Below are 23400 nucleotides of genomic sequence, written 5' to 3' on the forward strand. Positions count from 1 at the left end.
AAGTTTCTGGGCTACACTCCCAGAGTCAACTCTTTCTAATTTGCCAAAGGAAAGAGAGCTAAAACCATTTTAAAAAAGCACAACTAGAAAGCCTTAATCCCCAATACAGGATGCTCCATCCCCTAACAAACATCTTAAAATAACCCAGTTGCAATCATAGTATTATCACTTACTTGTCAAGAGTTTCATCTAATGTCTCATACGAGTTCTTGTAGCACTCTATTCTTTTCATAAAATCTTCTGTTGCTTCATCATTACTACAATCAACATAGTCAGGACTACCCAGCTTCACTTGCTGTTTGAAATAAAAATAGGAGAGTAGTACATAAGCTTCTTTTCCCTTTTAACAGAAGTTTAAAGAAACAGGAAGGGGGAGAACACAACACAAAAATGTATTTTCTGTAAGTGAATTAAAATACATGTAAAACAAAAAGAGCTATTCTTCATAGAATTAAACTTCTGAGCTGGTGTACATATGGACAGGAAAATAAAGTGTTCCATTAAGGGAAGCTAGGTTTTTTGCTATTGGATGTTGTTGTAATGTACTTCTAAAAATACTGAGATGCTTCAAGAATACTGAGTTACTTCAAACCTTGACTTAAAGCAGTTAAAGCAAAACCTTCCTGTACTCACCACAATGTTTGCAGCAATGACCTCTGGATCCACACATACTGACTCAACAAAGAAAGTCTTCAGTCCACAGGAGACAAGGCACGTGAACAGAAGGAAGGAAGAAAGAAAGGAAGAAGATGCATTAAAACACCTCTGGGGACTTCACATGTACAGAAGGAAGGAAGAAAGAAAGAAGATGCATTAAAACACCTCTGGGGACTAACACACATGAGCATTTGCTGTCTCAAAGGTTTATGGAGACACAAATTTAGAGGAAATGGAAGATTATGGAATAATATATAAACACAAAACAATCCTGAACACAAGGTAGAAAGGCACAGAAAGTTTTTGGTTTTGCAAAACACACACAAAATTCCCTATGTGTTTTCTGCAGCAAAAACCTGAACTGCACCAAGAACAATATTTATAGTAGTTCTTGCTGACAGCACACTCAGAACATGACCTCTGGATCCACACATACTGACTCAACAAAGAAAGTCTTCAGTCCACAGGAGACAAGGCCATGGACAGGAAAATAAAAAGTGTTCCATTAATAGAAGCTAATTTTTTTGCTATTGGAAGTTGTTGTAATGTACTTCTAAAAATACCAAGATGCTTCAAAAATTCTGAGTTACTTCAAACCTCGACTTAAAGCAGTTAAAGCAAAACTTTCCTGTACTCACCACAATGTTTGCAGCAATGACCTCTGGATCCACACATACTGACTCAACAAAGAAAGTCTTCAGTCCACAGGAGACAAGGCACGTGAACAGAAGGAAGGAAGAAAGAAAGGAAGAAGATGCATTAAAACACCTCTGGGGACTAACACACATGAGCATTTGCTGTCTCAAAGGTTTATGGAGACGCAAGTTTAGAGGAAATGGAAGATTATGGAATAATATATAAACACAAAACAATCCTGAACACAAGGTAGAAAGGCACAGAAAGTTTTTGGTTTTGCAAAACACACACAAAATTCCCTATGTGTTTTCTGCAGCAAAAACCTGAACTGCACCAAGAACAATATTTATAGTAGTTCTTGCTGACAGCACACTCAGAACTACAGGTCCAGGATAACAGCAGCAAAGCTGCGGCATGAAAGAGGCTAGCTCCAAGCTAACACACATGAGCATTTGCTGTCTCAAAGGTTTATGGAGACACAAATTTAGAGGAAATGGAAGATTATGGAATAATATATAAACACAAAACAATCCTGAACACAAGGTAGAAAGGCACAGAAAGTTTTTGGTTTTGCAAAACACACACAAAATTCCCTATGTGTTTTCTGCAGCAAAAACCTGAACTGCACCAAGAACAATATTTATAGTAGTTCTTGCTGACAGCACACTCAGAACTACAGGTCCAGGATGAGAGCAGTGAAGCTGCGGCATGAAAGAGGCTAGCTCCAAGCAGTGCAAATGTTAAAGATGAGAAAAATGAGGATGGGTTGATTGTAATCACAAACAATGCCTGAGAACACAAAATGCTCTGTTGACTGATTGTCTAGAAGGGATGTGGCTTTTGCTAGTGCACTTAACTTGCAGTACAGACCACGGCAAAAACCACCACTGCCCTGCTTGTCCAGGCATTAGCTCTGAACTCCTGTGCTTCTCACTCACCTTATACCCATTTTCTTCACCAAATTTGTAAATAGTTTCTCTGCGTTCTCGAGTTGTGTTTGTAGCATCAAAGACCTAGGGGTGATGATGAAGAAAAAGAGAGAGAGGGGAATTAAAAAAGCAACATAGTCTGTGAAAAGCACTGTGTTAGTAACAACAGAAATACAGGTTCCAAGTCCCTCAATGTGAAGGAAAGCAATGAAAACACTTCCTCTTCCCTCTACCCCACTACTTCCCCTACCTTTACAACTACATCAACATGCTCAACAGAAAAAGAGATTCCTACTTTACACACACGATTTTCTAAATAATAAGTAATAGTTTGAAAGCACTACTAGCAGAACACTTTATTTGGAAGAAGCAACCAGAATTTAAGCCTAACACGTAATACAGGACAGAATCTTCCTCCTGGCCCACATCAGCATTAAATACTAATGCATAGGTTTTTAGTGAACTCTCACTACACAAAAAATATGCTGCAATCAATATGCTATTCAAAATGCAAGTCTAAAACTTCTAAAGGGCAGAAGATTTGCAAGACTTGTAACCCTGCCCAGGAATGATACAGAAATATGCAGCCATTTTTCTAAGGACTTACATTCAGCTCTGAACACATCTGTGTTTTATCAAAGTATAAACTTTACTTCATGTCCCCAGCAGAACTTATAATTATAGATAATGGTTTGCCTTCACTAGTTAATGAAAATACCATCGAGTTGTGTCAGTATCTTAAAAAAAAAACAACACTATGCACAAAATCTTATTAATGCGAGTAATGGTTTGCCTTTACTAGTTAATGAAAATACCATCAAGTTGTGTCAGTAGTCTTAAAAAAAAAACCAACACTATGCACAAAATCTTATTAATGCGAATATGCAACCTCCATAGTCGAACAGCTGATGTTTTGCACCCCAATATTAAATACTCAGATATGCAATTTACTTTGAGTTTCTCCTTCTGTCTTCAGAGATTTCCCATGTCAGTAACACAACTGCCAAGGAATACCCCAGGATGCTTTTTGTTCAGTAAGTCTTTCCCTTTCAGTGTAAACACTAGACTATCAAACAGAAACAGAAGTGCAACAAAACCAACAGCCGTGTTTAACAGTACGTTATACAATGTGGAGAGAAGGGGGACGTTTTTCTTACTGTTACCCTCCCCTTGGTTGACCCCTCCCATCACAAAGGTGGTTGCTCAGTATGGCATCATCACCCTGAACTGTAGTGCTTCTTTCACTGCAGCAACAAGGCAGGTCTAACACATAACTCCCAAATCAAAAAATAATCTGATATATGGAAGAGATACTGGAATTACTCAAGTTGTATATTACCCAGCAGACACACGTTATTTTGTAGGGAAGCATCTCAAGAATGTGCCAACAAGAAACTTACAGCCACGTGCCCATTTTCTTCACTGAGGTACTGTCGGACGTCATTCAGCGCTGCTAAGGCACACTGTCTTAAAAATGAAAGAGTAAAATTCAACTGCTAGTTAATGTAATTTTATTAATGCACTTCTGTGTTGTGATCAAAGCGCCTTGCAAATGTTAGATAATCTTTCTCGAAATCCATACTTTTTAATCACACACCACCACCACCACCCCCAAACATAAGAAAAACCAACAGAGGTCAAGCAAGCTATACTGAGGAAATGTGGTGACGGCCTTCTGCCTGAAAAAAGACCAGTCCAGTGCTCCTCTGTGCAATGCATACAACTATACATCACCACTGAATAGCCCTCAACTTCACTGAGCAGGATAAACTTTCACTGATCTAAAATAACAGCCCTGAATCATCCCTGCAACTGTATTCTTTTCTCCGTTACCTATTCATAGATATTTGCTTCTTAATTTGATTCTCAAAGAGGGGGGGGAAAATAAACATCAACTTAAGGCTTTTATCTTGTGTCCCTAAGTTAAAGTGGTATAGAAAACTATTTTTCAGTAATCTACTTGTCTTTTGAACTGTCACATAAAAATTGCTTATGTCAAAAAAGTCTATTACCAAGAGAGAGTAAAACAAAGTTAGTACCATGTATTAGGGACAGAAGTGAAAATAACACCCCATTGTGGTCACCAACCCAATATAACTAGTACTGGAGACCCCCCTGAGGATATGAACACCAAAAAAACACCACCCGTTTATACTTTACACTTGTGTTAAATCTAGACAAGAATAAATTCATTTGCAACTTTCGTATTTCCCCAGTGTTAATACCATCTTCAAAGTCAATTACAATTTCTAACACATAAATAATACTGGAGGGAAATATTAACATTGTACACGATTTACTCATTAGTAGAACAAAGCCCCATTTATTTCCAATAAACACTGCCTCTTTGCAATGCCAACATAAAGCCTTGTCCATTCTGACAGCCTTTCTGTGTATTACTACTTTATTTTGACTTCCAGACTGAAAGGCATAACTCTCCTCTTGTATTTACCATATTCTGCATGCACAGCTTTGTCTTTAAAGAAAAATGAAGGCTTTTCAATCCTGACAGTATTTCCACATTAGCATGGTTAATAGATGTCAGGAACTGAGATTCAGCAGTCAAGTCTTTGCTGAATAAATATAACCCCTCTCTACTCACTGCTAACCAGGCAGATTAGCTCACACAGCCCATTTTGTGTTATACTCCCCACCACTTAGTCTAATTGGTGACACAGAGGCACGTTAAAAGGTTTGGCTCTGCCTCTAAGCAAAATGTAGGTGCTTCCCAGGCTAATGCAGCTCCTATCTCCTCTTTGGTCCCAAAGCATTAGGAGGTTCTTATGGAAGTTGCTCTCCTTTGACATTAGCAAAGGGAAAGGGAAGCAGAGGGACAACGACAAAACAAAGTCCAGCTACAGTGAAGTCCAGACATTTTTGATGCTTGAGCTGAAGCAATTAAGAAGAAAATACTTCCTAAATAGCCTAAACAAATTGCATTTCCATTCCTCTAGAACTTCTGTTCTTTCTCATTTCATACTACATGCTTTTAAATGTTTTCCTCAACATACTAAAAAGGTCAATGAACAGTGAAGAAAATCAAAAGACCTTCCCCGTTTGATCTCGTGTAAGAAAGAAGCAGCTCCCTCTTGCTCTGACCTTCTCTTCATCTACCCTTTCTTCTCAAGGCCTTTCCTCTCCATTAAAGCACAGCCTCTTTCCAGGCACAAGGGGAGTCTCAAGTGCTTCACCTGGGCACGGATGCTCACAATGGTGCTCACCTGGCTTTGCACAGCATGAGCACACCATGGCAATTTTTGAGGCAATGCACTGACTGACCACATGAAGCACCAGTGTAGTGGCCAAAAAGATAATTTCAAGGAGAGAATAATAGTGTTTCAATCCCACTCATTTGAACGGGCAATGACAAATACATTCAAAGTACTCCAGTGAAAAATGCCACTATGCAAACCATAAAGAAAAGCACTTATGTGGGGCTTTTTTCTTATGATCCACAAAAAAAAAAAAAAAGCTCTAAATTGGCATTTTAGGAATTAGCAGAAAGTCTCACAACTATTAGTGAGATTATTATTATCACCTTGCAAAAATGTAAGAAAAATAACAACTATTTCTTAAAACTGCTTTGTTTTGAGTGAAAATACCCTGGGATATCTGCAGGAATAAGAGTAGTCACAGCCTACTGAAAGGTGAAACAGAATCAAGTATTTCTCTTCTCTGTATTTTTGATGCTTGAGATGAAGCAATTAAGAAAAAAATACCCCAGATTTTAAGCAGCCTAAATAAATCACTTTTCCACCTTCTCAAGAATTTCTTTTCCTTGTCATTTCATACTACAGTCTCTTAATGGTCTTCTTGAGCATCCAAAAATGCAACTTAAAGCAGAGTCTAAGAGCAATTTACACAGGGCACCATTTTAATACAATTAGCATAGTGTAGCCAAGCACATTCAAAACTTACTTCCTGATTTTCAAGCCTTCTTCATTGTCAGGCAGGAAGAATTCAAAAGATTTATACTTTTTCACCAAATCTCGACGATACTGACCAACATTAAATTCTGCCAAGAAGAAACCAGTATTAGTGGGAACTCATTTTATTCATGGAAAAAAGCACAAAAGTTATGACAGCTTTGAAACCAAACTACCCACAAGGGTAAAATAATGTAGCACATACGAAGTCAACACACCATGCTACTTCTTGTGTTTCAGGGAGGGTTAGTCGTTTTTAAATACAAAGACAACAACAAACCAGGGAAATGGAAAAAGAACATTTGAGCTGTATGTAGGTGGCTTTAACGGAGTCACTTGGCCATACTGCTGTACCTTTGGCAGTTTGCCTGAAGTACAAAAAGAAACTCTTCACCTCCTCTACAGGAGTGGCCGGGAGTCTATTTCAGTACTTTACAAAGAACTGCTAATAATCTGGCTTTTTCTTCTGTGTATGCGTGCAGTGAAGCAGTATTCTGATAGCACCTCCCAAAACTTTCCACTCTTATTTAAGCAAGGATGAGTTCTAAATATAACTAACTGATCTTGCTTTTGATAAACAGAACTTCAAGTGATGGAACATTTTTTAGAACTCTGCTCAAATACTTCTATTCCTTGAGGATCAGCACATACTATTTCACAACCCGTTCTTTTATTTTAAAAAATGCTTAAGTTGTAAAAAAAAAAAAGATTAAAGAAAATCAGCATAAGTACAGAACATAATCTTGCTGAGACCTCTTAACAGTGGTCAAAGAAAACTATTCCTTATCTGGGCAAAGGTCCACAAGGTCTATGGCCGTACATGTGTCACAATATCAGATGAGGAGTTAGGGCAAGGCTGTTCTGTTTTGTCACAGAGCAATGACACTGTACTCTAATTAACTTCATTCTACAGCTCTGAAAGGAGGTCTCTGAAGCGCAATTAACTTTTAACTTGTTTCTGACCTATAGGTTTTCTCTGCTAACTGCAAAGCATTTTTTTTTTAACATTAGATCAAGCTGAAGTATTCTGTTTGGGAAGCCACCAAGGTAAAACTACTTGGGCAGACTTCATTTCTGGAAAGAGGAAAAGAAGCAATAACCACAATTGCTGAGTTGTAATTAAAAAGACATTGGATAGAAGAGCTCAACCATCAGCTGCTGTATATAGATTGTTGTTGGGACTGGGGGCAGAGAATAAAGCAATAAATATTGTTTATCCACCCAAAAGTCAAGTTTTATTTGAATTCAGCAATGTTGATGTCATTTTTTTTGTGGTCAGCTGTGTGACACAGATTGTAGTACAATCCAGGTTATTCTGCAACAAATTGAACGAGCACTGGCTGTGCTGGCTACATAAAAAGGTGGTTTCTTGTAAGAAAAACAGAACATGCAAGAAGTTCAGATGGCCAGTGTTGTCAGGCAATAGCTCTTTACAAATCAAAAATAATTCATTTCATAAGAAAGCACAGTTACTGCAAGAGGATCATGCACAGCAAAGAAAGAAGTACTATCTAGTGAGATGATCTTTAGTTCTTATTATTAGCATCCACCCCTGTGGAAAAGTTTCAAAGCTGGCTGGTATCACAACTACCACACAGCCAGAACTATTCAAAAAAGCTTCCCAAAGTTTAGTATCTAAAACCCACATTGCAACACAATTCTATTCAGGCATCTAATTGACCTCATTTCCTTCAAAAAGCCCGGACAAAAGTCCCTTGTATTTTTAACCATTTCACATTCTAAATGGCAGAGGATTTCGAAAGGAATAAAAGAAAACACAGATGTGATAGTTGAAACAATTCAACTAACATCAATCTAGGGCTATTTACCTCCACCTTCTGCTCCTGAACTCTCTGGCTTGCTTAATGTATGTTACATGAAAAGATGGCATTTATCTTTTCTCTGGTTTACATAACCTTGTAATTTTAACCATCTGTCTCATGGAGCAATAACACTTACTACACTAAGCACACACTAATTTTAAGACATTAAGAGCTAAAGGGTAACAACTGTCAGGGCTACTTAATATTTATCATGGACTGATTGAGCCACAATCAATGGGAATCATTACGCAATGTGTCTTCTACTCCCTCAGTCGGTGAGGTATTTTAAATTGATTTCAGCCTTAGTAAAATTGCATCACTGATGACACAAACAACAGGAAAGGTCTGTGGTTTCCAAGAAAATCCCATGTCACACTTTCTAACAAAGACAAACTTCAACCAGCAACCTAGGATGGAAGCTCATAAAGCAACTTTATGTTGTACATAAGCAACTTGACATAAAATCAGGCAGCAACATTGTAATTATTATTAAGCACTGGCACAGATATTTTCTGATGTGCTGCTCACAGTAGCCCATGAACTTTTCCTACAACTGACATCCCCTACTTATTTTACTGTATCGGGGATATATTCAACCAAGCACGAGCCAGATATGGACAGTATCTTGTTTGTTGTCCAATACTGGATTTCTGCATTTCCAAGGCCACCTAGTAAAACATTCAACAAAATGACATATATATCTCTCTACATACACCTATATTGTGCATTTTATCAGCTTGGATATAGGCTAATGTATTTAGATTGCTATTTTGCTTCAATGCAGCGGATAAAACTGAAGTCCCTAAATATCTGATACTGCTCATCAGCAGGGTGATCCTGTGCGAAAACAGCCAAAACTTAGGGGATAATTTAAATCCTGAAAACTCTCAAACAATATAACACATCCTCCATAACATCTCATCTATAAACACCATATTAGACAACTTTATAAGAGCTTAAGAAAACACCAACTCCAAAAGCTAGAATCTAGAATCCAAAGGCAGTTTAAACATAGGCCAGAACTCTTTGATTTCTTAGAGCTACTAGGAAATACATCTCTGAATATCCAGCCAGAAGTCTAGCCTTTAGTATGATCTAACATGTTTAATGTTACCTGAATGATTAACTAGTCATAACTATAAAGCCACTCTTACTGCACCAGACACAGAATCGCACAACACCAAGGCTCTTTCTCTCCTCCGGGGCCAGAGGAGGTGGCAGGGTGAGATTGCTGCTCAAGACCTCCAAAAGACTTAGGTCTTTTTCTTCTGTCACACTGGACCCACAAGACACCGCAGGAGCTGAGGAGTGAAGTAGGACAGACGAGTCCTTGGCATAATCAGAGCCATCAGTTCCCACTCAAAACACGCAAATAAAGTCCTTAAGAGAGCGATAACAAGCGGCTGCTTCAGTTCCTTGGGCTCTTAAATATTCAGACAAAGAGCTGTAACTCATTCCACAAATGCAGTTAAACAAAGAATTACATAGAGAATTACACATTGCACAAAGTTCACAGAGCAAAGAAGATGGAGAAGTCAGAACTTTAACCCAGAAGTGCTGACTGCTCATCGGCTGGTAAACAAGATTCCCTTTCACCCACATAAAGAAAAGGGAAGGAGAAAAAAAAAAAAGAAAAAAGCTGAACAAAGTGTTAAGGAAGAAGAGCACAAAGCTGATTTAGGCACCTGGGAGGACCAGAAGGTAAATGAACAATCACCAGAATTTTATTAGTTACCATCTAAACAGAACAGCGAGCCTGTGTATGCTATTGCTTAAAAATAAGTTGACAACCAGATGGGTTTTAAGTAGTCAAACTGGGCTACAAAATCACTGGGAATTAGGTCTATAAAACACCTAACATCTGCCCTGTCCTTCTGGTGTAAACAAAAGTAAACCCATCACCTTTTGTAGGCACTCCAATCCAGTTTAAATAGCGCGTCAGCTTCTTCGAGATGTAGGTTTTTCCTCTTGCTGGGAGACCCACCATGACAATCAGAGTGGGGCAGTTGGTCATACATACTGAAACAGAAAAACACAAAACCAGGATTCACCCTTAATGTTCCCACAAAGTGGTGGAAAACGACAATCCGTGTGCTCTCCGAGGAAGTGACCATTCAAGCAGCTCATGCACCGTGTCTCACTGTCAGGGTATTTTTTCCAGGAGCAGAGTGGACTTCACCGGGTTTCTTATGGAAGGGCAAGTCAGTGGTAGTGCAACACTGGGCACGTGAGTGTAGACAGGCAGAAGACAAGAAACTTACACAGTTGCATATGTGCTTTAAGACATACAAAAACAATACCAAAAGAAAGGACACCGACATCTTACACCCCTGTGCACCTCAGTTCAGTGCTTGCATTGAAAGGAAACAGCAAGGTCTACACAGTTTTTAGGTAATTTTTGGATCCTTAAGACAACACCTCAACACTGCTCAACATTTTCTTGGTGTTGAGCGGAACAAGCATGGAAGATGCAGCTTAATACATCACGGTATGGCATGGTACTCACTATTTATCATTTCTCCTTTAAATATTTACACAAAAATCTCTCTTGAAACCACTCATTTGACTGTTCTTCAAGGATTACTAGGAATCAAGTACTCTACGCAATCAAGTACGATAATCTGATATACATACAGAAATATGTGGTTAATTAAAAAAGCAAAACCTAACACTGTAGGAAGTTAAAAGAGTTTATACGTATGAACTGAAAACCTTGAGGCATTTCCTTTCAAATGACAAGTTTTTGAACATTTTAATGGCACAAAACTATGGATACCTTGCATGAATCTATCACAGCTACAAGGAACTGCCTAAAAAGAAAGAAGGTATTAAAGTGGCGCAAAAATATCAACGTTCCCCTCCATCCCCTATTTCAAAGGGAATTAATTTCTATACAATCCACATGGGCATCAATTTCCTCAGTGTCTTGACAGAGGAGGAGTCAATTCACTCCAAAAGACTAAATCTCAGTGTTACACTCTAAGGCATAACTAAACTGTTGTACAAAGCACCATGATTGTCCGAGATTCCCAACCCTTGGATTGATAAAAGTCCCATCCCATAAAGTCACTAGGATGAATCCGGCACAGCTACTCCACACGGTAAACCCATCGAAAAAGAACAGATTAGCAAAGACAGATGCACTTTCTTAAATGCTCATTGAAAAGGAAAAAAAACAAACCCCAAATCCATTGAAAAATAGACCACTTCTCATAAGAGACAGAAGACAAAACCATACCCAGTCTCAAACCCATGAACAGTCCATGCAATGACAGTTACAGGGAACTGACCACAAACCAAAACAGATCCATCTAAACATGTTCATGTCTCCGGAAGGACACTGATAAAAGTCCCCAGAGTAAGCTCCTCTCTGCAGATGACTATAAGCAAGAAGGGTAATGTTTTCTCATCCCTCTTCCTCTTTGTCCTAAGTGCGGGCCTATGAACCCCCTCTCCAAGATGAGGAAGGAAGGCTCTGGGGAAACAACCTCTGTGAAGTGAAAAGAGTACAACGCTTACTAAGCTTAACAGATTTGCTTCTGGTTTTAAATAAATAAAATAAAATATTGAGATGAGAGAAATCCCCGAGCCCCAAGGAATTTTAAGAGATGTTCTTCAAAGCCAGTTTGAAAGGTTCTTCACCTGAAATATCTAGCTCGACTTTTAAACAATTTCCCGATATAAGCAGTGAAATAAGAGCCATCAAAGACAAACCAGGGTCTGAACACATCTGCTCTGTACACAGCCTCAGGTCCACCTGTGCTAACGGAAACAGGCTTTTCTACTCATTCTGGACAAAATTTACCAACTAGTATTACACCTAGATCGCCCAATTTTTTATTACTTTTTTTTTTTCTCCTGGGCTGAGCCATGCAAATTCAGCCTTCTCACAGAACATCTACCTTTTGGTAATGTAATGAAAAATCTATACTGGAGCAAAACTCCATTTGGCAAAGGTAAGGGCTAGGAAGCCCCCGTGAAGAAACCTGCAACCCACTTAAATGGTTGCTTCACAGATTACACCGACAATCGCCCTCTAAACTAAATCCTACTGCCTGCGGGGGTTTGCAGCAGATCTCCCTGAGCAGCAAACCTGACCAACACAGCTACAACAACAGCAGAAACCAAGGGAATTATCTGCTGATCCCCATCAAGTCGCAATCCTATTCTGACCAGGTGCCATGCTGGCTCAGAGTGCTTTTCCTCTTTATAAAGGCAGATCCCAGTAAGACAAATGCCCTGCACACCTAAAGTAGGAATATCGCTGATTCCCATCATCTTAAACACTCTGCTTTTCCATAATGCCATAGCCCTGCAAACACTACAGGGTGCTACAGCATATACCCCCCATCAGAGCCCACCTTAACAGGAGGATGCCAGTTCACAATCTACATTTCGGGGCTCTAAAAAATGTTTGATGTTTTGGTTTAGATGGCCAACAGTGGCTGCAATCTAATACCACTTACACAGGTGGCACTTGGTGACAAGCACACCTATGCATTTGGAAGTCAAAGGCACATTTGCTGGCCAAAACAGCTAAAAGGACTAAAACTAAAAGCACACAGAGCAACAATTTTGTTTCTTATGTCAGTGGAGCGTTCTCAACAACACACATAAGACTCAGCACAGCAAACTAAGGGTTTTGTTTTTCTTCCTTACAATCCTATGTCACTAACAAGGATTAATTTTGCTCATGAGTTCAGTAAAAAAGTCAAGATTAAACCAAAATGCAAGGTTCTGCATATGTATCTAATACGCAAAAGTTAAAAATAATTTAAATTTCTTTCACTTTATCTGAACAGCAACTTTTTCAACAAAACATTGCCAGCACTCGCTGCAAGTGGGGAGGAATGTTCATTCCATGACAGTATTTAAAACATCACTGTCTCAAGACCTACACCTTCCTTTGAACAAATGTTAGCGATTTTTACATGAGGATGCGGACTGACAGATAAACCCAAACAAAGCACAAGTTACACATATCTAACTCCTGGAATAAAAGATCCTCTTCAGTTTAATATTTTCCCAGTGGCACAATACTCAATTCCCTTTTTCACAGCACAACATCGTTGACTTTCTATGATAAAGACAATTTGCAGCACAAAAGGTGCAAGTTGCAGAGCCAAGGCAGACCGCAAAGCGCAGCTTTCTCTCAACTCCTTATCACTTCATTGTCTGGTTCACCTCCAGAAATCTCTCTACATGGTCTAGTCTTGAGAAAACAAACTCATTTTTCAATACTGCTTCACATATGTACCTCTTAGGGGTTTCTGACAGCCCCAATCTGTGGCTGTGCTACCAACACTAATTTTTCTAGAGGAACACACGCACTCAGAACAGTAAACCCAAACTCATCGGGTTGTATGCCATCATCTGCTTAAGATGCTCTATGACTTTACTCAGGTTTTTCTTCAATACATGTTATAAATATATGCATGTAAGATTGCAGGCTTATAACAGTGGCATAAAAAATAAATGTTACGTTGTATTGCCTCGTTTACAGGGAACACACAAAAAGCATGCCCAGAAATACCCATCAGTGTAAGAAAACGGCCAAGTGATGAAGCGCATTAAAATCAAATATTGCAACTTAAGCAAAGTCATTATCCAAGTTAAAAATTTCTTATATACTACTGAAGGACACAGCAAGTTGCAGCTCAGAGTAAAATTATGACTGCCTACCCTTCTTAAGTTTAAGACTTATCAGTCGAGGAAAGAAGAAATTACACGGTCATTTCTTGACTCTTAAACTCTATTGTGAAATAATGCAAGATGCAGAAGGTTGTGAAACCAAACTGGGACATTGAACAATCCAGATCAGCTGTGCAGCATTCCATCAGCCCTCAAAACACACATGATCTTGTGAAATCAGAGACAAGAGTTGGTATTTTTCAAGTTCACCTACTACCTAACATATTATCAGTTGCCCCTTCCTTTCAACCAAAATGAGATTTTGGTTTTTCCCTTATCTGTGTTAAATTTTTAACCAACTTTTAAGGCCAGACACTTTCCGTATCAAGCTGCTATGGTTAACCATCTGAAGTTTATGAAGGATTCTTGCTGCTTCTATGGCCTTCAACTCAAGGTCTATTCTCTGGAGCCACTGTACTATTTAGAAGCTCATACACAAATATCTTTAAGCCAACACAACCACCCTCCCAAATAAGAGTGACCCTTATGATGGGTCACACTCTCCTCCGCATCCCACAGGGATGAGTTCCCTATTCTGCTGCTCTTCCTGAAGAGCATCCTGATCCTATACCTGAAGACGTCCATTATCTTCCATCTGCCTCTCCTCTTTTTGTCCAAATCACCAGGTTCTAACATCACCTTGGTACAAGGCGATTCACATGTGTCCTCTAGCCAGCCTCGTGCCACCAGCTGCTCCCAGCAGCTCTGCCACCACTTCCTGGGGGTCACCATCTGCTTCCCATGGCTTTGATGCCAACAGGCGATGGCCCCATCATACATCCTGGTCCTCAGGCCACAGCTGCGTGTTGTCGCTACCTCATTCGCTTTCTCCATCTTCAGTTCCTAGAGTTGGGAGTACAAATACACACAAGCAGCCTGAGCTCAAAGGGCAGAGTTCTTTAGAGCAAAGATAATCTTAGTTTAATTCTTTTTTTTTTTTTGATCCGATATACATTCATACTGCTATGTGAACAGCAAATAAAAATTACTAGAAAGACCAAATTCCAGCAGCTTTAGAAACACATACCCGTTAACTGTAGTAGAGGAAAATATAATGTTTAACCACAGGAAGTTCACGGTTTATCTCTCCCTCTATAAACATCCTCTACCAGGCTCTCAAAACAACTTTCACTATAGCATACTTGGGTATTTATTTTTTTATGTCCTTGTTTGTAGCCTAATGCTTGACGCATATAGATCTTGACGCAATCTGACATATGATGCCAAGAGTAGCTTTATTACAACCTCTTTACAGACAAAACCTTTCACAAAAGACCACAAAAGGTAAGTGGCAGTTATTATTAAAAAAAAAAAAAAAAAAGCATGTTTCTACTGACAACATCTTACTTTGGAAGGTCATTTAGAACAGTTACCTTCCTTTTACTGGTCTCACCAGCTGTAAAAGCTCAGTAGGCTGCATATGGCCACAACTCCTCCTTGAAGACATTGCAACGCAGAGACTAAAAGAACTAGCTCATCAAAGCCCCGTGACAGCTGAACCCTGGCACAGCTAACCAGATTTCTTCTTCTCCAGGCAACTGCAATTGCTACAACTTTCAGAAAAATCACACTAAAACCAGCTAACAAAGGTATGTCCCTTTGAAGATGGATGTGTTGAGTCCTCAACTGGAAGCGTGCATGATTCTGCTCATACACCTTCTCAAAAGATAGAGACTAAAAGTAGTGCTGTGAAAGGTCATCAGCATGAATGAGGACATAAAAAGCCCAACCAAAGGAGACTGAAAGAGTTCGCCTCGCTCACCTAGAAATTCAGAAGACATCTGAACAACTAGCTTCACCGCTTCAACTGGAAAGCTACTCTTGAGGACAAGAAAACCATTTCCAATGGGAGCTTGTATTTTTTGAACAGTAATGTTTAACACAGTGATCTGTAAAAGCAGGGAACTGGTCAACCCAGCACTGCCCCACATGGCCCATGGCTTGAGCAGTCCACCCTGAGCTGCCACAGCAGGGCTACAGCACCCAGGGGTCACGCTGCCTCATCAGAACACGTGATGATACAAAATACATGGAAATCTGAGGATAAAGGACTGTGCAGCCCCCTTGCATGGAAAAAATTAGTGTGTTCTCAGCTCGCTGAAACAAGATGGATGGTTTTATCAAGGAAGAGTGAGTTCTGCTCCTTTCTAGGGTGTTTGTATCACAAATGACTGTAAATATACTATAGTTTGCAAGAGCAAACGTGCAAAAGCAAAAAGATTTTTAAAAGTACTTCCAAGCCTCCTTTTTTCCATTTTTTTTGTTTTTTCCAAAAAGGTTTCTCAATTATGAGGAGTCTTAGGCATCAAAGATTATAGAACCTACAAAAAAAAAAACCAACACAGATACATAGAATAATTTTTTCAAAGTCAGTTTATAAGAGAGACTAAGTAATTCTGTCAGGAAGACTCCAAATGTCACCAGATTACATGTGACCAATGTGAAATTTTGTTCTTGTGGGGTTTTTGATAAAATAGTGTCTGTGTCAAAACTGTAACAAATGTTATTTTGTTTGGAAAAGAAATGCCACGTTAAGGCCAAAATGAAGAATTCCCCTTGGGAGTAGAGTCAGAAAGTGTGAATCAACACCCATCTCAGCATCCATCTCTCCTCTTCACACCTAGTATTTTTCAGATGCTGGGGTAGTTCAGTTCACAAAGGAACACATACCTGCTTCCTAGCAGGAACCAATAAAATTTGGGGCTTTTTTCCAGCAAGGGCTGGACCAAAAGCAAGGCCAGAGCGGAGAGGCTGCAGCCCGTGGCCGCCTGCCACAGCCGCAGAGCCCTCAGCTCTGTCAGCCCTGCCTCTTTGCATGACAAATAAAAACAATTCCACACGACAAAGCCCCTTTTGTCTGCAAAACTGCCGTGTGCTGAACCTCAAGTTATTTAAGTAAGGGGGAAAAGGGAAAAAAAAAAAAAAAAGATTGGCAGAGTTTGTTAATAAACTATGGTTTACAAACGCCACAGCCAAAGTCTTCAGGGGCTGATGACTTGGTTGGCTGCACCTCAAAATAAGGAAAGCCATTAACTCATACAACAGATGGCCTGATACAGCACTGCCCTTAAAAGAAAAAAAAAACAAAAACCAAACAATAAAAATACAGTGACATTTTTAAGCCTCTCTTCAAGAAGAATACACTGAATGTAAACGCTCCTTGGAACCAGAACGTCTAAAAGAGGGAAGAAAAATAAAATAAAATAAAAAAACACAAGGCAACAAAAGCCACTGGAGAAGACACTCTTCCCAGCAAGCTTTGTTGCCTTCCGTCGGGCACAGATTCGGCAGATTTGGGGGTTTTCTGCCTTTCCCGGCGCCCCGGGCCACGCTCGGCGGGGGGCCTCACCCCCAGCCCCACCGGTGGCCCCGGCACATCGCCCCCGGCCCGGGGAACCATCCCACCGGCCGTTCCCAGCAGAGGCGAGGCGAGAGGCGCCTTAAAGCCCCGGTAAAGCGCTTGGAGCTCGGGGCGGAGGGGGGTCGGTAAGGGAGGGGGCGGCGGGGCCCTCCCGCCTTTCCTCACACCTCGACCCCCTCTGAGGCCGAGCCGCCCCGCCGGGGACGGGCTTCGCGGGGCCCGGCTCAACCGAGGGAGGAAGAGGAGCGGCGGCTGACAGCTGCCGGAGCTCCGACAGCGCGGTCCGGGCAGAGACCCCCTTCTCCCTCCCCGCCGCCGCCCCGCTCACCGCCGCGCTGGGCGCTGTGCCCCGCCGGCAGCCCGTTGTCGTAGGGCTCCCACGTCTTCTGCAGCGGGTTCTGCGTGAGCTCCCGCGCCGGCGAGGCCGCCGCCGCCGCCATCCTCGCCCGGCTCCCACTGCAGTGGCAGCGGGGCGGGGCGGGCACCGCCTCTCAGCCCGGCGGGGGCGAGGCCGCGCCGCCCCCTGAGGCGAGGCCGGGCGCGGGAAGCGGCAGCCCCGCCGCCGCCGCCGCCTCTCCCTCTCCCCGGCCCGGTGAGGGCCCTCAGGCCGCAGCGGGCCCTCGGGGTGGAGGGGTTCCCTGCCCCGCAGCAGGAGGAGCGAGGCCGCGGCTCCCTCAGGGAAGAAGGCTCTGTCCCCAGGCCCCGAGGGGGCGGCGGCTTTGAGAGGGTGAGCCCGCGGTCCCGCTGTTTGTTTGTCAAAATGGGGTCTTCACGACAAGGCGAGGCGGGGGTCTGTCACCGGCCCCGGAGGTGTCAGCGGCCCCGGGAAGAGGGGTAGGGAAGCAGGGCTGTGCCCGCTGGTGACAGAACCGAGGGGTCGGGGGGTGGCCGCTGAGGGGCCGCCGCAGGGAAGGCCTCAGAGCCGCCTCAGGAGGGGCCCTTCTTAAAGCCTTAAAAATAGCGTGCCCGGGAGCACGCAACGCCATTCGAGAAGTCACGCCTTGACTGATGTATTTTTCCAATTCCGCTCCATTTTGGCCCGAAGGCTCAATTAATATCGGTGGAGAAAACCACAAATAAACAATAGGTTTCTAACAACTCTAAGCTATCAAAAAAAAAAAAAAAGAAAAAAGCCCCGCCGGCAGCCCGTTGTCGTAGGGCTCCCACGTCTTCTGCAGCGGGTTCTGCGTGAGCTCCCGCGCCGGCGAGGCCGCCGCCGCCGCCATCCTCGCCCGGCTCCCACTGCAGTGGCAGCGGGGCGGGGCGGGCACCGCCTCTCAGCCCGGCGGGGGCGAGGCCGCGCCGCCCCCTGAGGCGAGGCCGGGCGCGGGAAGCGGCAGCCCCGCCGCCGCCGCCGCCTCTCCCTCTCCCCGGCCCGGTGAGGGCCCTCAGGCCGCAGCGGGCCCTCGGGGTGGAGGGGTTCCCTGCCCCGCAGCAGGAGGAGCGAGGCCGCGGCTCCCTCAGGGAAGAAGGCTCTGTCCCCAGGCCCCGAGGGGGCGGCGGCTTTGAGAGGGTGAGCCCGCGGTCCCGCTGTTTGTTTGTCAAAATGGGGTCTTCACGACAAGGCGAGGCGGGGGTCTGTCACCGGCCCCGGAGGTGTCAGCGGCCCCGGGAAGAGGGGTAGGGAAGCAGGGCTGTGCCCGCTGGTGACAGAACCGAGGGGTCGGGGGGTGGCCGCTGAGGGGCCGCCGCAGGGAAGGCCTCAGAGCCGCCTCAGGAGGGGCCCTTCTTAAAGCCTTAAAAATAGCGTGCCCGGGAGCACGCAACGCCATTCGAGAAGTCACGCCTTGACTGATGTATTTTTCCAATTCCGCTCCATTTTGGCCCGAAGGCTCAATTAATATCGGTGGAGAAAACCACAAATAAACAATAGGTTTCTAACAACTCTAAGCTATCAAAAAAAAAAAAAAAGAAAAAAGGCTACTCATAAGTTGGCCGGGGAAGATGACATCCTGCAGCAGGAGCTGTGGTGTGGCCAAACTCGGCATCTGGCTCTCACGTTTCCACGTCGCCTTCCCAACTGGGAGGGGGCCACCTCGTGAAGGGGGCAAAACCAAGTCCTAAAGAAGCTCAATATTTCACTGTTACACACATCTCTGCGTATTTTATGGAAGGTAAATGCCACACACTGAAAGTGTGGTAGCACAGTGCAATATGGATTTTCATTACTATCCCCTCTCAAGTACTGGGACATTATGAGACTGGCCTAAATACAAATGAAGGTCAGTGCATTTTATATATATATTATAGATTAGACTCTCAGCATCCAAGGATCATTTTTATGTTTTCCATTACAAGCTAAACCATAGCTCTCTACACAACAACAGAATAAATCAGTTCTCAGAAACATTTGGCAAGACACTCCGAGGAGAGTTAACACTGTTTTTCCAAAACCATGTTTTGCATGACCTGCCCTTCCCTCTTTTCAAAGTTGATTTCCTTCTCGTCAAGACTAATTACAGTATTCAACTGTCGGCGCCTACACTATACTTTTACCCTAGTATTTTTTTTCCTGATTTTGTTTGGAGTTGATAGCCAAAGCGGGGAAGGGGCAGAGGGGTTATAGCAGTTAGATTACGAGGGTCAGAAAACTAGGAGTCAAGAGGGGGAGTTTTTGAACGCTTACAAGCTTCTTGGTTTCTCCTGTAAGTATGTATTTACTTCCAACAGTTGCCAAAAGAGCAGTGAGCTGGAACAATCTAATCTGTGTTCCAGGTTAATCCCGGAAGCCCGTCCCCTGTGCGCACACCGAACATCGCGACGGATGGCTGACTGCAGGGTCGAGTCTAGGACCTTTCTTCACAGGACCTCCAGGAAAGCCAGGCAAGTCCACAACAGGTGTCATATTAAGAGAAACAAGGGATTAACAGGAATGCCAATTTATAAAATACACTTCTCAGGCTTGTCTTACATAAAGTAGAAAATGTATGAAATCCTTCTAGTCTTTAGAAACTAAATTTGTAACCCCCTTTCTGCAAAGCCACACAGTGCACGAGGACTGAAACAGCCCTCACACGCCTGCCTCGCAGCTGAAAACACTGACCTGATGCTGTTCATACAAGAAAATACCATTTTCCAGAGGTCTGCAGGGTGAATTACCACATTTCTAAGCCTTGTCCCCCAAGCCCGAGGCACACCATCACTGAACTCTCTTCTTACTCAGTCAGATTGAAAAAAGTGGCACCTGCACAGAACTTAAGTAAGGGTTTGTCCAGGTGTTTGTAATGAATGACGTTAGGGGTGTGCATGGACACCTGCTGGCCTTTGTTTTTGTGAGGTAAGGATTTCAGCTTGATCAATGACAAACTTCTGTTATTGTGTTGTTGACCAAACTTATTTAAAGGTTAGTTGAAGGGGTTTTTTTTATAACCTCGGTGCAGCAATGGGCTCTTTGACACAGAGAAAGCAAATACAGAAATACTGTTCCACTCCTGAGGTCTCATTTCAAAACACGGCTTTCAGGGGCACTGCATTCAATTCCTAGAAAAAGACAGAACAAATAAACATCGCTCATGAGATTCCCAATAAATGATAGAGATGGCCACCCCCACAACCACGATGTCCTCAACCACTGTCCTGATGCAAAGGCTTGAGGAGCAGGGCTGGTTCCTCCAGGTGAAGCGCTGGAGACTCGACTCTGTTTGCTACATGGAGAAGCCTTTACTCCTTGGAAGGCTTTTAGGCAAAGCTGCTGCTCTCGGGGCCACGCTGAGCAGAAAGCCTACCTGAAACAGCACCTCTCTGCAGAGGCAAAGTGTCAAGGGGAAAGGCAGCCGTGGAAAAGGAACTGCTGCACAGAAACAGAACGTGCTTCAGCTGAGTGACAGAGTTAGGCTTATTCTTTTCAAACGACTGACTGACAAGACAGGAAGCTCTTATGGTTTAATGCATACAGCAAGGGGTAATTATTTCTGAGTCAGGGAGAAATAAAAGAGACTGAACCAAGGCTTCTGCTTGATCATACAGAAACCCTACTTTGTAAATAAGCTGTATCATATGGTAACCATATAATACAAGTTCCACAATATCTGCAAGTCAGTTTCACGGATCTCGTTTCCCTAGTAAAGACATCACTTTATAGCCTGACAGCCTATAAAACATGCCTAAACCACCCAACATCTCTGCCTCCTGTCTTCCCACTGCCGCTCCAGCAGCACCAGCTCACTACTAGGAATAAGAAAAGAAGACTTTCCGGTCCTCCGGGTGCCCACACCCTCGCCACACGGAGCACAGCAGATACAGCTCAGGGACAGCCAGTTCACAAGACCTTCCTGCAGCGCAGGAGATTCAGCAGATAGCTGTGAGATGACCAAAGGGTGCACATACACAACCAGAGGTCACAACGTGTGGTTTCTGCAAGCAGGACGGCTGCAGAGGAGTCCCCACGCGGTGCCAGGCCCCGAGATCAAGCACCTGAGGTGTTTCATAGAATTGTCTAGGTTGGAAGGGACTTTTTTAAGACTGAGTCCAGCCGTTAACCCAGTGCTGCCAAGTTTGTGTCCCTCAGCATCACATCTATTTTTTTTTCAAACGCCTCCAGGGATGGTGACTCAACCACTCCCCGGGGCAGCCTGTTCCAACGTCTGATAACCCTTTCTGTGAAGAAATTTTTCCTAGTATCCAACCTAAACCTCTCCTGGCACAACTTGAGGCCGTTTCCTCTTGTTCTATTGCCTGTGACTTGGGAGAAGAGATCGACCCTCACCTCGCTACACCCTCCTTTCAGGTAGTTGTGGAGACAGAGAAGGTCTCCCCTCAGTCTCCTTTTCTCCAGGCTGAACAACCCCAGCTCCCTCAGCTGCTCCTTATAAGACTTGTGCTCCAGACCCCTCACCAGCTTTGTTGCCCTTCTCTGGACCCGCTCCAGCACCTCGGTGTCTTTTTTGTTGTGAGGGACCCAAAATTGGACACAGCACTCAAGACGGGGCCTCACCAGCACCGAGTACAGGGGGACGATCACTTCCTTAGTCCTGCTGGCCACACTGTTCCTGGACTCTTTGTCAGGAAGTGTAGTGACAGGACAACTGGAACAGGTTGCCCAGAGAAGCTGTGGCTGCCCCATCCCTGGAGGGGTGCAAGGCCAGGCTGGATGGGGCTTGGAGCAACCTGGTCTGGTGGGAGGTGTCCCTGCCCAGGGCAGGGGGGGTGGAACCCGATGCTCTTTAGGGTCCCTTCCAACTCTAACTGTTCTATAATTCTATGCTGGTGGCCTCCTTGGCCAACATATTGAGCCAGCCGCTTCCCAGCCACTGCTCCCCAGGCCTGTAGCGCTGCACAGGGGTTGTTGTCACCCAAGGGCACTTGGAGCTCACACCACTGCATGTCCATCCAGCTCTGCGCTCACAGCCCTGAACAGACCCTACAATATCCTGACCCTGCTCTCGTAGCAAAGCTCAAAGAAGCTTTTTCTGGGAAGCTTCTATTTGCTTTTTTCGCCCCAGGACAGCAGGAGACCGGGGCTGCGGACGGGGCTCGCCCGCGCCCACCAGGGGGCGCCCTGGCACCGCCCGCAGTCACTGCGAGGGCGCCCCCCGGGGCGACACCGCCGCCGGTGTCCGCGGGGCAGCAGATGCTTCGGGCGCTGCGAGGGGGAAGTTCGTTTCAGCCCGGCAGCAGCTGGCCTGTACCCAGACTGGCGCCCCGCAAGAATTAACCCGTTCACTTTTAGGTTTCTGAACCGTACGGCTGAGTCGGGCTGTAGACGCTGTGCCAGGAGATAGGAGATAGTGAAGCTTCACTGAATGCCAGCCTTAAAATACACCAGTTCCCGGCTTTTAAGCACCCAAGGCAGACTGAGGTTACACAAGGCTACAGGGAAGAGAAGTCTATCTGTTAATCCCTAGTTATTTTCTCAACCAAATGAAAAAAACCCACAAATTCCTGGGGGAAGGGGGGGATAAAGGGGAAAGTCCACACTCAGAACTAAATATCCCCATTTCTTTCTAGATATGAAACACCAACAACTTATACTTCATCGTTAACCTAATACTTCCATTTCTCTAAAGCAATTCTCTTTCCACAATGTCATGAGGTAAATTTTTTATGCCTGCATTTATATCATAGAATCATAGGATTATTAGAGTTGGAAGGGACCTTAAAGATCATCCAGTTCCAACCCCCCTGCCCTGGGCAGGGACACCTCCCACTAGAGCAGGTTGCTCCAAGCCCCATCCAGTCTGGTATTGAACACCTCCAGGTGTAAAAATTATCAGCTATTTATTTGTTGGTTTGAGAATACGAGTAGTAGCTGACCTCTACTCACACAACTGGCAATAAATGGCAGGCAAAACCCTAAATCCAGGTGTTCTCTGTTATAACTGGCAGGCTACTGTTCTAGCTACAAGTAGCAAGCAAGAATTTGTTTTAATTATCCCATC

General features: G+C 43.7%; 1 protein-coding gene across 4 annotated transcripts in view; it reads right to left on the bottom strand.

Annotated features, from left to right (window-relative positions):
- Positions 1 to 17479, bottom strand: part of PFKFB4 (6-phosphofructo-2-kinase/fructose-2,6-biphosphatase 4) — a 38828-nt gene extending 21349 nt beyond the window's left edge. For 2 of the 4 annotated variants that reach the window (XM_014953545.1, XM_014953546.1), the window contains exons 1-7: positions 17352 to 17479; positions 9874 to 9990; positions 6141 to 6237; positions 3623 to 3689; positions 2232 to 2306; positions 1296 to 1352; positions 174 to 295 (exon numbers count right to left, since the gene is read on the bottom strand). In XM_014953545.1, coding sequence (XP_014809031.1) covers positions 174 to 295; positions 1296 to 1352; positions 2232 to 2306; positions 3623 to 3689; positions 6141 to 6237; positions 9874 to 9990; positions 17352 to 17463 — 647 coding nt within the window. In that variant the 5' untranslated portion in view covers positions 17464 to 17479. Of the gene's footprint in view, positions 1 to 173; positions 296 to 633; positions 691 to 1295; positions 1353 to 2231; positions 2307 to 3622; positions 3690 to 6140; positions 6238 to 9873; positions 9991 to 10747; positions 10778 to 17351 lie in introns of those variants that run through there. The other 2 variants (XM_014953547.1, XM_014953548.1) reach the window with 2 other exon arrangements.
- Positions 17480 to 23400: the final 5921 nt, after the last annotated feature.

Source organism: Calidris pugnax, unplaced genomic scaffold, assembly GCF_001431845.1.
Source record: "Calidris pugnax isolate Ruff unplaced genomic scaffold, ASM143184v1 scaffold247, whole genome shotgun sequence".
NCBI classification, from domain to species: Eukaryota; Metazoa; Chordata; class Aves; order Charadriiformes; family Scolopacidae; genus Calidris; species Calidris pugnax.